At 36.9% G+C, this 18753-nt stretch overlaps 2 protein-coding genes across 3 annotated transcripts in view; both read right to left on the bottom strand.

Moving 5' to 3' along the window:
- Nucleotides 1-381: 381 nt before the first annotated feature.
- Nucleotides 382-12140, bottom strand: LOC125225386 (mediator of RNA polymerase II transcription subunit 30). The gene is made up of 8 exons (XM_048129084.1): nucleotides 11852-12140; nucleotides 11473-11591; nucleotides 10616-10685; nucleotides 9300-9408; nucleotides 4289-4361; nucleotides 2763-2897; nucleotides 1902-2033; nucleotides 382-550 (listed from the first exon to the last, which is right to left on the bottom strand). The coding sequence occupies exons 1-8, from the start codon at nucleotides 11970-11972 to the stop codon at nucleotides 455-457; spliced, it is 855 nt and encodes a 284-aa protein (XP_047985041.1). The 5' UTR covers nucleotides 11973-12140; the 3' UTR covers nucleotides 382-454.
- A 3488-nt stretch (nucleotides 12141-15628) lies between these two features.
- LOC125225838 (RNA-binding protein 24-B-like) overlaps nucleotides 15629-18753 on the bottom strand; it is a 45146-nt gene continuing 42021 nt past the window's right edge. Inside the window, exon 5 of one of the 2 annotated variants that reach the window (XM_048129697.1) lies at nucleotides 15629-18517. In XM_048129697.1, coding sequence (XP_047985654.1) covers nucleotides 18384-18517 — 134 coding nt within the window. In that variant the 3' untranslated portion in view covers nucleotides 15629-18383. The remainder of the gene's footprint in view (nucleotides 18518-18753) is intronic. The other variant, XM_048129698.1, reaches the window with a different exon arrangement.

Here is an 18753-nt window from a genome sequence, read left to right as displayed (position 1 = left end):
GAATGAAAAAAAATATCAGCCCCCACTTTACATGTAGGGGGGGCACCCTAATAAAACATTTTTTTCCATTTTTTATTTTTGCACTTTGTTGGCGTGATTGATATACATATTGGTACCAAATTTCAGCTTTCTAGTGCTAACGGTTACTGAGATTATCCGCGGACGGACGGACGGACGGACGGACGGACAGACAGACATGGCGAAACTATAAGGGTTCCTAGTTGACTACGGAACCCTAAAAACCGTACTTAATTAAGGATCCTTAATTTATAACTATCTAGTATCCGGAGTACAGTCACAAAAATAAGTGTTAGACGACAAAGACCACAAATATCTGACACGGTCTCATTAGAACTATTTTGGCGGCTTTCAGGTTTGCAGGTGACTGTACTTCCAATACCTTATTAACCTTTCAATGTACCTACGTGTTGATTTTAACACATTTATAAATAGTTTAAGACCGTCTCATAGTAAGCATAACGTTGATTTCCCATATGATAGTCCTTAGATTCGTGATGACTTCTTTGAGCTGTTTGTTCTTGAGGACCACCTGCAACAATATTACAATTCATTAAATGACAATGGCGGCAATGATTCCAATAATATGTACCAATTAGTGTAGGCACACCTCGGACACTGGCGATCAAATATATGAAAGAGGCGCGTTCCTAGCACCAGTCTAAGCTCGTGTACTATGCTTGTATGAGTGACATATGACAGGTCGACTGTTCGCGTTTTTGACAGGCGGTAACTGTGAAGTAGCCGAGAGGGGGTGGGCTGCGCTTTCAGCGGGGAGAGGGAGTGGTTATACTGTACGATACTACTCCTTATTATACTGTGGTGTAGGTATCGACATTTCTTTATGTGGGTTTACTACTAATAATTGGATTATAGGTCTCGGCTCGCTCCTTGGAAGGTAATAGGAATAAACTGATACCGCAAGCTCAAGGTGTTTACTGTTTATTGCCTCGGCCGTCAGATTGGTTGGGGGCAAGTATAGTTGTTCCACTAATTATTGTGTTCAGTTGTAACCATAAAGGCGTAAGCGGAGAGTTGTAACTCCATACATCAGTAAAGGCGGGTTATTTGTATAGGCATAGTTAAGTGACATCTAGCGTCAATCACGCGTCAACTAGCGTAAATTATCAGTACTGCTACTTGTCAATAGATGTCGCGACGAACGAAGTCTAATACTCACCAATTTTTAGCTAATATTACAATAGTATCAATCAGTATTCTGTTTTCAATTACTTCTGCTTGTAATATAAGTTGTAAACTGTTCTAATATTAAATTTTTGGCAGACGAGACACAGTTGCCACCTAGTATCGAGTAGTGGTGTATTGATAATTCACGCTATTTGACGCGTGGTGAAATTCTTCCCTTACTTATTCCTCTATGGTTGTAACAAATACAACAATAAGAGTTACAAGACCAGCCAGTCAAAACTTAAGTGATGGTATTGTTGTTATAGATTGAATGGAAGTCGAACCAGTCTTTACTCTGCAGAATCGCCAGGTTCAATCTACTGTAATCTCACGTAGCAATAAAGCGTAGGCACTTTACAAAACTCTGGCGATAGCTCATAAAGTGGTAAATGGCGAATTATAATGAACCTTCGTGGACGTCAACTGCCGCTGTTGACGAACTAAACAACACCTTATCACAGTATAATAAAGAGTACTATGACCACTCCCACTCCCCGCTGAAAGTACCGCCCACCCGCCTGTCAAGAACGCGACCATTCGACCTTTCATATCTCACTCATACAAGCATGGTACTCGTTCACCTACACGAGCTTAGACTGTGAGCGTAGGAACGCGCCTCTTTCATATATTTGATCGACATTGTCCGAGGTGACTTTATTGTGATGTTGTAAAGGAGAAAACTTTGCCATCCTCACCTGTTCCGTAAGCTCCCGGTTTTCCTCCAAGTCTCGCCGGTAAGACTCCGTGTTCCGCCGCTCGTCCAGGGTCTTATTGTCGGCTTCGTCCTTCAGCGGGATCAGGCTCTCCATGTGTGTGTACTCCATTCCCTGAAACAAGTTGTTATTGTATACACAAAAAAGGCGCATGGATAAGAGAATCTTTAGGGCGTCCGCAAATTGGCGCGGTTATACATTATACTGGCAAAGACGCGTGCTACAGATTTTATCCACGCTAGCTGGGATGCTCTTAGACGAAACTACTTCTTGTGCCTTTGATTTTTCAAACGTGCATTCGCGAATGTGGCATTCGTTTAACCTTAATTAAAGTCCTTTAGTTTCTACTACTAAAGATTTACCCCCTTATTCATAAACGTTCACTAAAGTTATCAAGCCGATAAAGTTCGTATGTCCCTTTCTATCACACCAATACGTCGGAAAGGGACAAACGAACTTTATCGGCTTGATACCTTTTAGACGAGGCTCCAAGGGGATGTACGTTTGCAAAAATAGCGCATCTCATTCTGACTTCTGATATATATTGTATAGATCCCAGTCATCCTATAAAATAAAAAGATGTTGCCAACCAGTTTTGTGGTCCCCCTCCCCCGACCCGGCATTTAAAGATTGCATACAAAAATTTTAATTGCCGGGTGGGGGGGGGGGGACCACAAAACTGGGCCAATTTGGAGACCCCTCTTCAGGCATATAGGAGTTCACGCGGTGGCTAAACTCCGAAAACAAACCGTAGATTCATTAATTATGAGATATTTTAATTGTAAGTCTTTAGTTGAAGGAATATGTCTAGATGTAGTACAAATAGTTAAAGCAAACGTTTACCTGACACGTCTCGTTGCATTTGTCATAAACCAGGCGCAGACGTTTGAACAAAAGCCGTATCGTTCGCAACTGCTCCTGCATCTTCGTCTTTTTATCGTTGCTCGCGTTCTCGCCGATTTGAGTACCGTTTGGAGGCTAGAAAATATAATTTAGAATAAATATATCGTTTAAAAAAACATAGCAAGAAATAAAATCTAAAAATAATTCCTACGCAACAACTAACTACGAATCTTGCATAAGGAATAACAAAACGAACTCACTTAAACTTATGTTAAGAGGGCTTTCGTGTTAAAAATAGTGAAATCGCAACCAAGCGCTCGATCATACCGTGTGTGGTATCAAATTAAAGGGCTTTGCGAGTAGTTTATAAATATATATCACATTATAGGACTTTTTCTACTTGGTCTAACAAAATATGAGAAAATGTCCAAAAGTGGTAATAATTGTACCGGTGAAGGCTCGTTTTCAAAAAATTGGCAAAAATCAATACTAGCAATTTATAATCACTAAGGCATAACAGCAATTTAAGTAAACGTTGCAGATTCATTTAGTACAAAACTTACTTCGATGTGATGTAGATTTTGAAAGAAATTGTCACTTAATTTTAGGTAATTTCTGAAAAAAATTGAATTCGCCTTAGGCTAGTTTACTCTTTTTCAAAAACTTAAAATAAAAATCTAGTCTGAAATGATTGTGGTACAGGATATACGAATTATAAATTTACCCGTTTTAATATTCAAAATTGTCCAAATTTTACAAATAAGATCGACTGATTCAGCTCTATACGTGCGTTTTTCTAAACGTGCATTAGAGAAAAATTCATAATTAATTTAGTGAGTTAGTTTTCAAAAATCCAGTCTTATAAAAATCAAGATAATAAGATGCTCTAACTGGAACTTGAATTAAATAAATCTGTTGGATAACGGAAAGTGTAGTATTTCACCGACTAAAACTATCAATTTTACATTTTTTTGACGTTTTTTTTGAAAGCAGCCTTAAATGTTTACCAATGTGATAAAAGAATGATCAATGAAGATTGTTCACATTTGAACTTCACCAAAACATCACACGTGAAAAACCAAAAATAAATAAATAAATAACACACATACATACATACAATACATACAATCACGCCTGTTTCCCATATAGGGGTAGGCAGAGCACATGAAACTGCCAAAGTTACAGTGCCACTCTTGGCAAATAAGGGGTTGAAAGAAATCGAAACTGTGACATTGCAGTGACAGGTTGCCAGCCTCTCGCCTACGCCACACTTTACCCCATATCCCACAGTCGCCTTCTACAAATAAATAAACAAATATAGGACATTCTTACACAGATTGACTGTCCCACTGTCAGCTCAAGCTCAAGGCTTGTTGCGGGTACTCAAACAACGTTATAAATACGCTCGAACTAATATTTATGACCGCCTAATATGAGGAATATGTTTTATTCTTCCAAATAATAAGCCTTTACATATGAATATGCCCACTGCTTGTCTTACACCTCGTATATGAACATAAACTTACTTGAATTGCTTTCAGTGTTTGGAAAACGTCCTGCGTCCTGCTGACAATGTCTTGTACTGTTTCTTGGCCAAATCTAGAAATATTGAAACGGAATTTTATTAAATTACTAGGAATACAAAACTTTATATCACAATATTTATTATTGTCATATACAATTAAAATAAAAAAGCTTGTTACAGGCCTCTGCTAATGTTAATATATAATTATATACTTCCTGGCAGGCAAGTATGGTCGCGCGATGAATTATAAAACATCCGGCCGTCCCTACCGCACTTACTAATAGTGCGATAGGGACGGCCAGATGTTTTATCACTTATCGCGCGACCATACTTTGCCTGCCTGGTTGCCACCTAATGTGCAATATTCTAATCTTCAGGATAAGGAAGGAGGAAGGATCCTCCTGGACCCATTATTTGTGATTAATATACATGATGATTAATATGTGTAACTTGTGGTTGGATTCCATTGAGGCCGTTTTTCTTTGCAAAAATGACGAGTATGAAATTAATACTGAAGAAACGAGTTAGTACGTTTCATAAGCATTGTTTTTACATAACTATTATTATTACTTCAGCCATTGGTACCGCGGAGAAACCAATTTAAAACAATGTCCAGCGTCTGCTATTTTTAACCCCCGACGCAAAAACGACGGGGTGTTATAAGTTTGACGTGTCTGTCTGTCTGTGTGTGTGTTTGTCTGTGGCATCGTAGCTCCCAAAAGCGGATGAACCGATTGAGATTTAGTTTTTTTGTTTGAAAGCTCAATTAGTCGGGAGTGTTTTAATGAAAATCTGTTCACTATGTGGGGGGTTTTTAAAAATTTTAATTTATGGTTAGGTTAGGTTAGTTAACGTTTTTTGACGACTGCGATGTATTAGTCTAGAGACAATTTGGCCACAAGTCGTCTCCTTCACGATTTTCGTCGACATCTCTTCTAAATACCTAAAACAGGTATGGGTATATTCCTCGTTCTCTCCAGATTACGAATTGACCTGTTTTAGTTTAAGGAGGGGGGGACGGGTCGAGAAAAAGGGGGGGAAAGATGGCGACCGACCATCATAGATATTTATTCACATCTCGAGTCCTATGGCACCAATCTGTTCGTGCGAGGTGTCGTTTGAAAGCTTATTAAACCTACTTTAATTGTTTTCAAATAACTATGCTCATAAAAGTAACCGTTTAGTAAATATTTGAAAATATGTGTTTTTTTATCGCGCATGAATTGCACAAGTACTAGTAAAAAATGCGTCTAACTCAATAAACAATAACTTTACCGCAATTGATGTTATTATAAAAATTTTGCGTCTATTCATGCTCTTTCTAAAAATATAAGTTTCATTGGTATATGATAATATATAACCATGTAATTAAGAATTTTGTTTGACAGGGGTTATCCTCCAGGTCGCATAAACGGGCGCTGACCGTAGTAAAGTATTCAATATTTTTGAGGTCTTATTTTACGGATCCATATGTGAGAGGTATCGTTTGAAAGATAATTAAACCTAATATAATTGTTTATACATAACTATAGTATTAAAGGTAGCTGTTTACATAATATTTGAAAATATGTGTTTTTTATCGAGCATGAATCGCACAAGTACTGGTAAAAAATGCTGCTAAGTCAATAAACAATAACGTTACCGCAATTGATGTTATTGTAAAATTTACGCGACTATTCATGAGCTTTCTAAAAATATAAGTTTTATTGGTAAGTGATAATATAACCATTAAATTACGAATTTTGTTTCCTAGTGGTCACTCCGCCGGTCGCATAAAAATGAGCGCTGACCGTAGTAAAGTATTCAATATTTTTAAGTTCTTATTTTACGGATCCATATGTAAGAGGTATCATTTGAAAGCAAATTAAACCTACTATAATAACTTTTGAATAACTATAGTTATAAAGGTAGCTGTTTACAAAATATTTAAAAACATGAGTTTTTTTTTCGAGCACGAGTTGCACATATACAGATAAAAAATGCTTCTAACTTAATAAACCATAACTTTACCGCAATTAATGTTATAATAAAATTTACGCGAAATTTCATGCGCTTTCTAAAAATATAAGTTTTATTGGTATATGATAATATATGACCAAGTAATTACGAATTTGGTTTAGCAGGGGTCACTGCGCCCTGTCACGATATTGGGTGCTGACTGACCGTCGCCAAATTTTCTACGTTACTCAGATCCTATTTTACTGATAAATTTGTGAGAGGTATCATTTGAAAGCATATTATGCGTACTATCTTTATTTCTAATATCTCAAGTCAAAACTGTAGAAGTTTACAAAATATTTGATTAGTAATATGTGTATTTTACTGTGCATGAATAGCATTGGCATTGATAAGACACGCTTCCGCAATTGAAATAATAACAAAATAAACGGAAAATGTATGACTTACACAAAAAATAAGTTTGGTTTGTATTGCATAAACAATTAATTTGAATTTGTTCAGCTCACCTACTGCGCACCATCATATAAATGAATGTTCACCGTCGTTGCCTTTTTTCATGATTTTTCAGATTTTATTTCACTAATTGTATATTCATAATAAATATAATCTATCACGTATTGAATTTACTTATATACTTAATTGATCAGTAAAATAAAATCTGTAAAATGATGAAAAAATTAAGGCAACGGCGGTGGACATTCGTTTATATGACGATTGACCGTGCGCAGTGGGTATGGTGGACAAATTAACATTAATTGTTTAAGCAAAACTAACAAAATTAATTTTTTGTAAAGGCCATACATTTTGCGGTTCATTTCGTTATTATATCAATTGCGGAGAAAATATAATTTATTGAGCTAGAAGCATGTTTCACTCGTATCAGTGCGAATGCTATTCATATACAGTAAAAATACACATATTGTCAAATATTTTGTAAACTTCTACAATTACGACTAAAATTATTAAAAAGTAACGATAGTACGCATAATATGCTTTCAAATGATACTTCTCACAAATTGATCGCTAAAATAGGATCTGAGAAATACATAAAATTAGGCGACGGTTAGCACCTATTTACGTCACGGGGGTGCAGTGACACCTGCTAAACCAAATTCGTAATTACTTGGTTGTATAATATCATACATCAATAAAACTTATATTTTTAGAAAGCATATGAAATGTCCTGTAAATCTTATCATAACATTATTTGCGGTAAAGTTATTGTTTATTGGTCATGCACCAAGATACAGTCTTAAAAATTATGAAAACGGCAACGAAAATGGTCATCCATGTATATGACGGTGCGCAGTGAGTATGATGGATAAATTAACATTAATTGTTTATGCAATACTGACAAAACTTATTATTTGAAAAGGTCATACATTTCGCCGTTTATTTTGTTATTAAATCAATTGCGGAAAAAATATAATTCATTGAGCTAGAAGCATGTTTTACTCACATCGGTTCCAATGCATATTTTCAAATATTTTGTTAGCTACTACAGTACAGTTAGAACTAAAATTATTGAGAACTAATGATAGTACGCATAATATGCTTTCAAAAGATTCCTGTTAAATAAAATAGGATCTGAAAAATATAGAAAATTTGGCGACGGTCAGCATCCATACGTGGCCGGGCGCTGTGGCCCCTACTTAACCATATTTGTAATTACTTGGTTATATAATATCATACACCAATAAAACTTATGTTATTAGAAAGCGCACGAAATTCCGCGTAAATCTTATACTAACATCAATTCCGGAAAAGTTTTTGTTTATTGATTAAGAAGCATTTTTTACCAGTAGGTACTTGTGCGACTCATGGTCTATAAAACACATATTTTCAAATATTTTCTAAACAGCTACCTTTATGATTATAGTTATTTATAAAAAAATATAGTAGGTTTAATTAGCTTTGAAACGATACCTCTCGCATATGGATCCGTAAATTAGGACCTCAAAAATATTGAATACTTTACTACGGTCAGCGCCCATTTCTGCGACCGGGCAGAGTGACTCCTGCTAAACCAAATTCGTAATTACATGGTTATATATTATCATATACCAATGAAACTTATATTTTTAGAAAGAGCATGAATAGACGCAAAAATTTTATAATAACATCAATTGCGGTAAAGTTATTGTTTATTGAGTTAGACGCATTTTTTCTAGTACTTGTGCAAATCATGCGCGATAAAAAAACACAAATTTTCAAATATTTACTAAACGGTTACTTTTATGAGTATAGTTATTTAAAAACAATTAAAGTAGGTTTAATAAGCTTTCAAACGACACCTTGCACGAACAGATTGGTGCCATAGGACTCGAGATGTGAATAAATATCTATGATGGTCGGCCGCCATATTTCTCCCCCCTTTTTCTCAACCCGTCCCCCCCTCCATAAACTAAAACAGGTCAATTCGTAATCTGGAGATAACGAGGAACACATCTATACCTGTTTTAGGTATTTAGAAGAGATGTCGACGACTTTTTGTAAAAGAGGTCGTTTGGTCCCTGACTATATGAAGTTAAACGGAGTTTACTTAAATTAAAATAAAACCATGTGCATTAAATATTCTAGCCTTTTATTTATTGGAAAAGTTGGAGCCTAAATATGTGGAAATTGAGTAGGGGGTTGCTGGGAGGATCCTCTCCAGCAACCCCAACTTCATTTGGCTTTTACTCCTGAACTAAAGGGGTACAAATTATTTCAAGTAAGTACAAATACAGCACCTATTGTGTACTAAATCCTCCTATAGTAAAAAAACCCAAAACGCAAAGTGGGGTTGCTGGAGAGCATCACATCAAAAGCTATATGTAGACAGTGTTTACATCAGAAACAGGTCAGTGTGGGGGCTTATTCGCGTCATACTTTAGTTTCCAGGATGGGCATACTTGCAAACCACCTCAAAATTAGATGGCCGTTATCAACTAATCTAAAGAAAACCCAAGTCAATGACACAATAACCCAAAACTGAAGAGTGTGGCGATTGACGAGAGCCGACCCCAAGTGGAGTGGGATGAGGCTAGGCAAAGAGAGAGAGATGGACATACTTGCAAAGTGAAGCTGTGTTGAAATCCTTGTTCTGCTGAGGCTGCGCGGGCGCCGAGGCAGTTGCTGGTGCAGCAGATGCAGGCGCCGCCACTGCCTGCTGCATACTCGCTGGAAACACAACAAACTATCTATACCAAACTGTACTGTTAGTATTTTTTTCTGTATCTACAAATGTAAGAAGAATCCTCCTCCTCCTTGCGTTATCCCGGCATGTGCCACGGCTCATGGGAGCCTGGGGTCCGCTTTGACAGCTAATCCCAAGATTTGGCGTAGGCACTAGTTTTACGAAAGCGACTGCTATCTGACCTTCCAACCCAAAGGGTAACTAGGCCTTATTGGAATTAGTCCGGTTTCCTCACGATGTTTTCTTTCACCGAAAAGCGACTGGATCGAATGACATTTCGCACATAAGTTCCGAAAAACTCATTGGTACGAGCCGGGGTTTGAACCCGCGACCTCCGGATCGAAAGTCGCACGCTCTTGCCGCTAGGCTACCAGCGCTAAATGTAAGAAGTATAAGCAGCACAAAATCTTGTTGTCCTACATGTGATTCTATACTATCAAGGAGGTCACACTGATTGGGTTCCAGGGATCCTTAAGAAGGGCAAAAGATCGGCCTGTGTATGGGGCACTGCAGCTACGTAGGCACTGGTCCCGCCGCAAACTAGTAAACTATGAGCTATCGGCTATAAAAACGAACAAAAGATAATCACAGAATGATTTTGACTCATGGAGACCATATACATCTCTAAGGAGAATTAGATTAAGTAGATATACATTTTATCTTTAGTTGTGACATTTAGAGTCATTTGCACCTCTAAAGTAATTTTAGACTATTTTTTTTTGTATTTGTACTTTTTATACCTAGTGTAATTCTTGGTTGTAATTCGACATTTAGAGACCTTCTACATCTCTAATTAATTGTATAGAGTTAACTTTTAGTTAGAACTTAGAATTAGTATATAATAGTATCAATTGTAATTTCAACTCAATTTTAAATATTTTCTAAATATGTACATGTGATGTGTAAAAAGTGCCCCTGTGGCCTATTTGCTGAATAAATTGTTTTGATTTTGATTTTGATCACTCCCGGGTAAATAAAAGAGACACGGCGATGTTTATAGTTCTTTTATTTGCACGGAAGTGCTTATCTTTTGTTCGTTTTTATAGCCGATAGCTCATAGCTTACTAGCTTGCGGTGGGACCAGTGCCTTATGGTGGCCACAACCCTCAGTCATGAGGTTTTATATATGAAGAAGCCATGTGACAGAGAGGTCTGTGAGAAAAGGAGAACAGTGCCAATACATTCCAGTACCTTGTTGTTGCTGCTGCACAGCTTGAGCTAATCCTGGGTTTGGGTTACCTCCAACACCCACTCCCATGCCCTAGAAACAGATAAATCTTTTTTAATAATTTAATCATAATTAGTATAATTAGCTAACAAAGAAAAATTTTATGGACCAATTTCTTACTTCAACAAATATCTAAAGTTTCTGAAAATATTTATTTATTTATTCAAATTTTATTGCACAAAAGAACAACTTAATGTACAAAAGGCGAACTTAGTGCCATGAAGCATTCTCTACCAGTCAACCTTTGAGCAAAGCAGAGAAGATTGTAGGTGGTGCATTAAGAGACTAATTTTGAACAATCAACCCTTTACACACTAAGTCAAATAAATTGTGAATGTAAAGCAATGTTTACATAATCTATATTTAAAAATATTTTAAGCGGGTTACTCACGTATTAAGTCGATATAGCGTTCGACATGTTTCGGCTCAATTTCGAGAGCCTTTCTCAAGAGTAGCGACACCCCGCCTTTACATGTCGAGAGCGCGACGCATACTGCGGGCGCTTGCTCGGTGCGCGCGGATATGTATGAGTCTCACGGGAGTTTTATAGTTAAAATTTACATAATCTATTTTCATTTGGGTATAACACTTTCTTCATTTTGGGTATATCTGTGAGTGTCTATATCAAGTATTTATAAACTAAGCTTATCGGAGCCCGAGGTACAAGTAGCGGCACATAACTTTAGCGCTGACCGTTATTGCGCAGAATCCAACAATAGCAACAAAGTACAGAATGCTGTAAAGTCTATTAATTATGTGCTTACCATGAACAAACCATTGATTTTGAATCTAAAATACAGAGTAGTATGAATGTAATTACCTGGGGGCCCATGCCCATAGCTCCCATCTGGTTTTGCATAGCTGCTCCATACGGAGGCACCATCTGGTTGCCCATACCCACCATGCCGCCAGGATTGGCCATACCACCACCCATCACCCCTGAAAGTACAAATAACAATGAAAGTACAAATAACAGTGACATAGTACTGTAGTAATATAACCCGGCAACCTTCAAATCAAGAGTGAACAGGCATCTTCTGGGCGAGCTCACTCCATCGTAGGCCACGTCTTTGCCTTAGGCTAGTCTGTGGCCAAGAGTAAGCCCATTTATAATAAAAAAAATAAAAAAAGTTAACAACTTTGTTCCAACTACTTTGTTGAAGATACCGTCTGCTTCAAGAAATCATTTTAATAGTCACCTGCTAACTGGTTAGGCATAGGTTGCATTTGTCCCCCCATCGGAGCGCCGCCAAAACCGGACCGCATCGCGCCGGCATTTCCTTGGAAGTTACCGGGGAACTGGTGCCCCTGCCCAGCCATTATAACAGTTTAAACAACGTTATGATTTTACACTGAAATGTAGATTAAAAAAATACTTTTATCAATAAGAAAAACAATCCGAGCCAAATAAAAATGCTGGCTAATTCTCTACTTTATTTTGTTACGATACGACTGATACGAGGAGAGGAGAGGAGAGGTTGGTTGACACTTGTCAAAGTTGTGACAGTGACAGCCACGTGACAGCCGTTTATGAAGCGTTTTTCTATACACCTTAACCTTTTGGCAGGCGCTCTATCGCGGTTTACCCATAGATTTAGATTGAGTAGTTAGGCCAAAAAGTGTGTCCACATGAGAGGGTAAAGGTCATAGATTTAGAATTATTAAACTAGATTGTGTAGTTAGGTCAAAAAGTGTGTCCACATGAGAGGTCATTGTTTGGGCTGGTGTCCCTCTCGTACTTACTGACAATGTCAACATTATTCAGTGACGTCATCACTGTCATACATTGGGGATACCAGTCAATTTTCAAAGTTACTACCAAATCTACTAATACCAAATACTATATACTATAATACGTGCAGCTTCTGACGTTTCCCATACAATTGAGCGGCAACAATTTTACTAGCGCCATCTAGCGGTTCGAGTTGATCAAAGTAGTTGTTCAGACTTTTATTTGAGTAAATTAAAATAGAAAATGCTATTACTTGATCTACTTTAACATTTTTAGACGGAATAAAACAAAAAAATAAGAATTTGTATTTTTTTTTAATTTTATGCTGTATGAAACTAAACTATTTTGATCAACTCATGCCGCTAGGAGCGCTAGTGTGCCTGTTGCCAACTTTGGCACCGAGCTGCACGTATTAACTCGTAGAGTTTACATAGTATTTGCTAATACCCATTTGAACATATTTTTTAATTATACAAATCTTTGATTTATTGGCATCAAAATAATTACATTATAATTATTTTCCAATTCTTTGTAATATATCGAAACCCTAGTTTGAATATAACACTAAAATAATATAAGAAGTTATAAAGTCAGGTAATATAGAGATAAAAATACTACTACTGTGGTAACCTCATTAACACTGGTCACACGTGCGAGAGGGACACCAGCCCAAACAATGCCCTCTCATGTGGACCGTTTTCGCTAGTCTGACACGATCAACTTTCTCTCTCGGTGATAAGGTTCAATTTAGTATGGCAAAAAATGTGATTGAGCTGTCCCCTGTAAAGGTCTTTGGTAAAGGTAAAGTTGGGGCTGGTGTCCCTCTCGCACTTATTGCCACTGTCAAAATCATTTGAATTTTGAATGACGTCATCACTGTCATTATTTGGGGATACCAGTCAATATTCAAAGTTACTACCAAATCTACTAATACAAAATTAAAGGTTTTTTTAAGTGTGCAAATCTTTGGTTTTATTGCTTCATAATAATGATATACCAATTCGTTACAAGGTATTAATACCTTTGCCTGGATATAATACAATAGTATTTTATGCAACAGGCGTTTAAAGGAGGTCAAAAAAGACGAGTGGCGTGGGTAACAATTTGAGGCGAAGCCGAAAATTGTTATTAAGATGCCACGAGTATTTTTTGACTCAGTTAAACACCGTTGCATACAATACTTTTTCTACGACCATGCACTTAGTTTTTAATAGTTTTCTTGAATAACTTTCGTGAAATTCACACTGTTGCCTATATTTTGACGCAAAGGTTTGCACTGTCAGCTCAACTGCCCAAAGCCTTCCCGCGTACGCGCGCAGTACCGTCATAACAATGCGTTGCCATGGTTACAGAGTCAAACAATGCGTTTTCAGTTTTTTCGATACTGCGCGCATGCGCGGAAAGCCGGCGGACGCTGGCTTTGGGGAATAGACCTTTATGTAGGGTTTTAAAGATCTATGCGCGACCCTGTAAATGACTAATAACAGTTCGGGAGTAGAAAAAAATAATTTAAGAAGTTTATAAACTTAGTTATCATACAGGTAAAAATACTACTACTATAGTAAGCTTCAGTAACACTGGTCATACGTGCGAGAGGGACACCAGCTCCAACTTTGACCCTCTCATGTGGACACACTTTTACTAGTCTGACACGAACGCCTTTCTGGACCAGTGATAAGGTTTAATTTAGTATGGCAAAAAAAGTGTGAGCTCAGTCCCTATTGAAAGTCCATGGGTTTACCCAAATACTATGTAAACTCTACGAGTTAATACGTGCAGCTCGGTGCCAAAGTTGGCAACAGGCACACTAGCGCTCCTAGCGGCATGAGTTGATCAAAATAGTTTAGTTTCATACAGCATAAAATTAAAAAAAAATACAAATTCTTATTTTTTTGTTTTATTCCGTCTAAAAATGTTAAAGTAGATCGAGTAATAGCATTTTCTATTTTAATTTACTCAAATAAAAGTCTGAACAACTACTTTGATCAACTCGAACCGCTAGATGGCGCTAGTAAAATTGTTGCCGCTCAATTGTATGGGAAACGTCAGAAGCTGCACGTATTATAGTATATAGTATTTGGTTTACCCACTACCACAAACTACTAAGGCTCCGCGCACACGGGCGACAAAGTTGCTCGGCAACTTTCGTATTTGTATGAAAAGTTGCGTCACCTCGTGTGCGCACCTTCATACTAGCCCATAGACCGAGCGACGGAGACAAAACAGTTTTGTCGCCCGTGTGCGCGGAGTCTAAGAAGATCAATCGAGGTTCCAATTGACGCTAAAGTACTCTAACATATTTGATTTATTTTATCTCTATAACTTTTGTAAACCCTCAAAATACTCATACCAATGACATATATTTAATTTTGTAGTATACTCGATCCCCTTAGGGTGCGCGCACACGGGCGACAAAGTTGCTCGGCGACTTTCGTATTTGTATGAAAAGTTGCGTCGCCTCGTGTGCGCACCTTCATACTAGCCCATAGACCGAGCGACGGAGACAAAACAGTTTGTCTCCCGTCTGTGGGGGCCCTTAGGGTGCGCGCCCACGGGCGACACAGTTGCTCGGCGACTTTCGTATTTGTATGAAAAGTTGCGTCGCCTCGTGTGCGCACTTTCATACTAGCCCATAGACCGATGACGTGAGCGACAAAAAAGTCGCCTCCAAAAGTTGCCCGTGTGCGCGCTCTCTTAGTACTGACTTTTGGCAGATTTACTGTGTTTCAACATTTAAGGGAGATTAATAGGCACCGTTTGGACTGCATCATTAGCGCCTTCACATTGCTGTCATCACATAAAATGGCGGCAAGCGGCAAAGTCAAAAATCGGAGGAAAATTTTATTTATCTGTGTAACACGAGTAATTGTGTTATTATTATTAAATATATACGTTGTTGATTTTGTGTTCAGTTCTTACAGTGTTGCTGTGGTTTTGGAAGTTTCGAATAGGTAAGTATAATATTTTGTTTTCATTTATGTAGAAGGTTGGCGACGAATTGTGACTCCTCTGATGTTGCTCAAGTCCATGGGCGGCGATGATTTTTTTTTCCATTAAGTAGCTAAACTGCTCGTTTCCTCCATAAGTATAACATAAATAAGAATGCTCATATAACTTTTTATCATAGAATTACCAAATGAATATAAACCCACCTTGGCATACGTTACTCCAAACGTATGCTTAGGTGCGTTAGTTATAATATAATCTAGAAGGATAAGAGAAAGAAAAAAACAACACATTTGTCCCTTACAATTTAATTTTTCATTTTAGGTTTATCCTATATTAAGTACATTATAGTATACTTTTAAATTAATGATAACAATTATTAAGTTTTTATTATGATTTCTCATTTATCGTACATAGATAATACATAAATATTGTGCTTAAATTACTGTGAATGAAATGCACTATAGTGGACAGTTTGGCGTGATGAGCCTAGAAACTTTAGAAAATAATATATGCAGGTAGGTATACCTACTCGTTTGGATATGTAATATGTATAGTATTTATTATAAACTATGTATTATGTAGTCTATATATAAGGCAAGATGGCCACCGCTATGGCTAACGTGTTTCAATATTTTATTTGGTATGCATTTAATAGTTAATATCTACTTAAATTATAATGTATATTGTGTACATTTCGTATATAATTAGAGAGCCGAATCTGGCTGGTGCTTAGACGCTTGTGATTGGTCATTCGATTCGGCGTAAATATTCAACAATTTTTATTCCTCTTCCACATAATAAATAGTTATCAACGTGTAGATTTACAAATATCAACAAAATAAATTACGAATAACAGCATATTACAATAATTAAAATTATCCTTACAGACTACGATTCAGTGATCTATACCTATGTCTAGTGCTTCTAACTTGTACTAAGTCACCGGCCAACTTTACGGTTCATTTTATATACTAACCTAACTATGTTTATTTTAAAATACTATGACAATTACAAAAGAAAATTAAGAGGCAATGTTTTGCACAGTCGATAATGTCGACATCAATTGCCTTAAAAGTATCTTCGTCCCAACAAATTGATTTAGTTATCTGCTTTATAAATCGTATAGTATTAAAATATAGTTAGGAATTTAAGTAAGTAGGCCGGCAGACATTGAAATTCATTAAAATAACGTTATATGGACTAGTCATTGAATTATTCTAACTAGTAAGTACTCTCTACCGCCTTGGAGAACGAACCTTATATTAGAAAGAGGCAAGTACAAGAAATTACGTTTCCGAGAATTTCATTACATTAACCTTATTAATAACATTTAATAAGTTTATTGCTCTCCTTAACCCTAAACCAAGCCCTCGTTGGGCATATTGAGCAACGTGGACATGTCGTAGACCTACATAAGCCAAGAATATTAAAGTCTAGAAACCTAAATTCACGGAGCCGATCTACAATAGTATTATTAAAGCGCAAATTACTATTTCCACAATAATCGATTGAAAGAACGATCAGCCGGGACCGGACTCAACGTTCCAGACTTTACTACTCTAAGCTATTCAATCTAAGCAGGTACTTCCCAATTGTCCTATACAACTTTAGGACCCTTAACCATAAGGTACGATCTCGTGTAGGTAAAGCGTTCTATAGAACTGGGAACTACCTGCCTCAATAAGCTATATTAACTAGTGCTTCACAATGACATTAGCTTTGGTACGTCATAGATAAGCGTTACATAAAAATGTGGGTCTTTATAATGTCTACATTTAAAATAACATTATCCGATTTATATTCATAATAAGTACATTGTTTTTTTAGTATTTTTCAGCTCTGTAAATAGGCCCAGTTCCTAACATGTCCTTTCCATGATAAGTTATTTTACGACTGCGATACATGCAGTGGAGTTACAAAGCCATTTCATTTTAATAGCCTCAGATTATATCGGACCGTGTTAAATTATGTATGTACCTTATACCTACGTGCAGTATTGCAACATGGATTGGAAGCTAGTACAACATTTAATTATTTATTGGAGATAACAATAAGAGAAGGTCATTTATTGACGATATGGTATTTTTGAAATGGCACTTCTACAATATTAATTATGTATTTAGGTATTTTACTGATAAAGTAATAAAGGTATCTACGTAAAATATATGTGTAAATACAATGTGTTAAATCAGGAAGTACACAATATAATTTGAAGACGTTAGCTGCCTTACAGTAAAAATATATCGCAATATTTTGGTGAGACCTTTTTATCTCACAAGCTGCAATATTCTGTATTCGATGATAATAATAGTATATTATATTTTATTGTCATTTAACAGCTGATACGTAAGTTTAAATAAAGTGTGTTGTAATTTATACTGGGTAAGATTATACAATGGTATTAAAATATGATGGAAAATGTATCTAGAAAAGTATATCTAATTAATCTATCAAGTATAAAAAATAGGAAATATGATTTACATAATGTGATGTCAGGAAGAATGGATGAATCAGGCAAGAGCTTTGTTTTACATATCTACGTATAATAACCAGACGGACCGCCGCGCCGCGCCGACGTCCGGTTGGTGGATCTCCCGTCAGCCATCTTAATCCTACTAAAAGCTCACAGCTTTGGTCGTCGCTTATTTTTGGTTGACACCAATTTCTAGCCGTACGAGAAATTGTTTAACGTTTAGTCTAAATATTTGGCTTTCCTGTGGTAACAAACGGACTGTTCGACCTCATTTATTCACTTCATATCTTTATAATAACCTAAAGTATAGTACACTATAGGCACTATGATTCCCTAATATTCGTTCGTCCAAAACGGGAACGCTAAATGTATTCCCTCAGCCATATTTACCTATCATCATTTCATCACATTTTAAAATCCTACGTCGTCATTTGCATGGCTACACTGCAACGCTGTCAGATATATAAATTTAATAATCCACTAGCCTTAATAAGATATCCAAAGACTAATTTTGGGTCAGATCTTAAAATGTTCTGGGGCAATTTTGTCATAGTATAGCCACTGTTTCCTTCATTGGTTACTGCATGCGTGCCTCTTGGAGTTGTGGGGGGTAGGAGAGGGGAGGCAGAAGGGGCGCCTGCACCCCTCCGCTGGGCAGCGCGTAGTAGGGAGACATGTAGCCGGCTCCGCTGGCCGCCGCCGCAGCAGCTGCTGAAATCAATGAAAAACGAGTATTAGGAACAAACTTACTACATTTGGAAAAAAACCTAAGGTAAAAGGATTTGAAACTAATTTATTATTAGAATAATCCATAAGATTAATGGATGCTGTAACGTGGAGTAGATTCGATACTTACTTAGTTGGCATATTTACGGCGCAAATATACTACCGGCTACTTTTTGGTAGTTTGCCACGGGAAAATTACATTTAATTAGAGTTAGGTAAGT

Source organism: Leguminivora glycinivorella, chromosome 4 (genome assembly GCF_023078275.1).
Source record: "Leguminivora glycinivorella isolate SPB_JAAS2020 chromosome 4, LegGlyc_1.1, whole genome shotgun sequence".
In the NCBI taxonomy this organism is placed as follows: domain Eukaryota; kingdom Metazoa; phylum Arthropoda; class Insecta; order Lepidoptera; family Tortricidae; genus Leguminivora; species Leguminivora glycinivorella.
This window is presented reverse-complemented; position numbering and strand designations above follow the sequence as displayed.

What these genes read in the sequence shown, in the direction of transcription:
- LOC125225386 (XM_048129084.1), bottom strand. Translation starts at nt 11,972, where the DNA reads ATGGCTGGGCAGGGGCACCAGTTCCCCGGTAACTTCCAAGGAAATGCC. An exon ending in TGTGCAGCAGCAACAACAAG is followed by an intron (nt 9,409 to 10,615) that starts GTACTGGAATGT and finishes TTGTGTTTCCAG; the next exon opens with CGAGTATGCAGCAGGCAGTG. An exon ending in AATGCAACGAGACGTGTCAG is followed by an intron (nt 2,034 to 2,762) that starts GTAAACGTTTGC and finishes AACTTGTTTCAG; the next exon opens with GGAATGGAGTACACACACAT.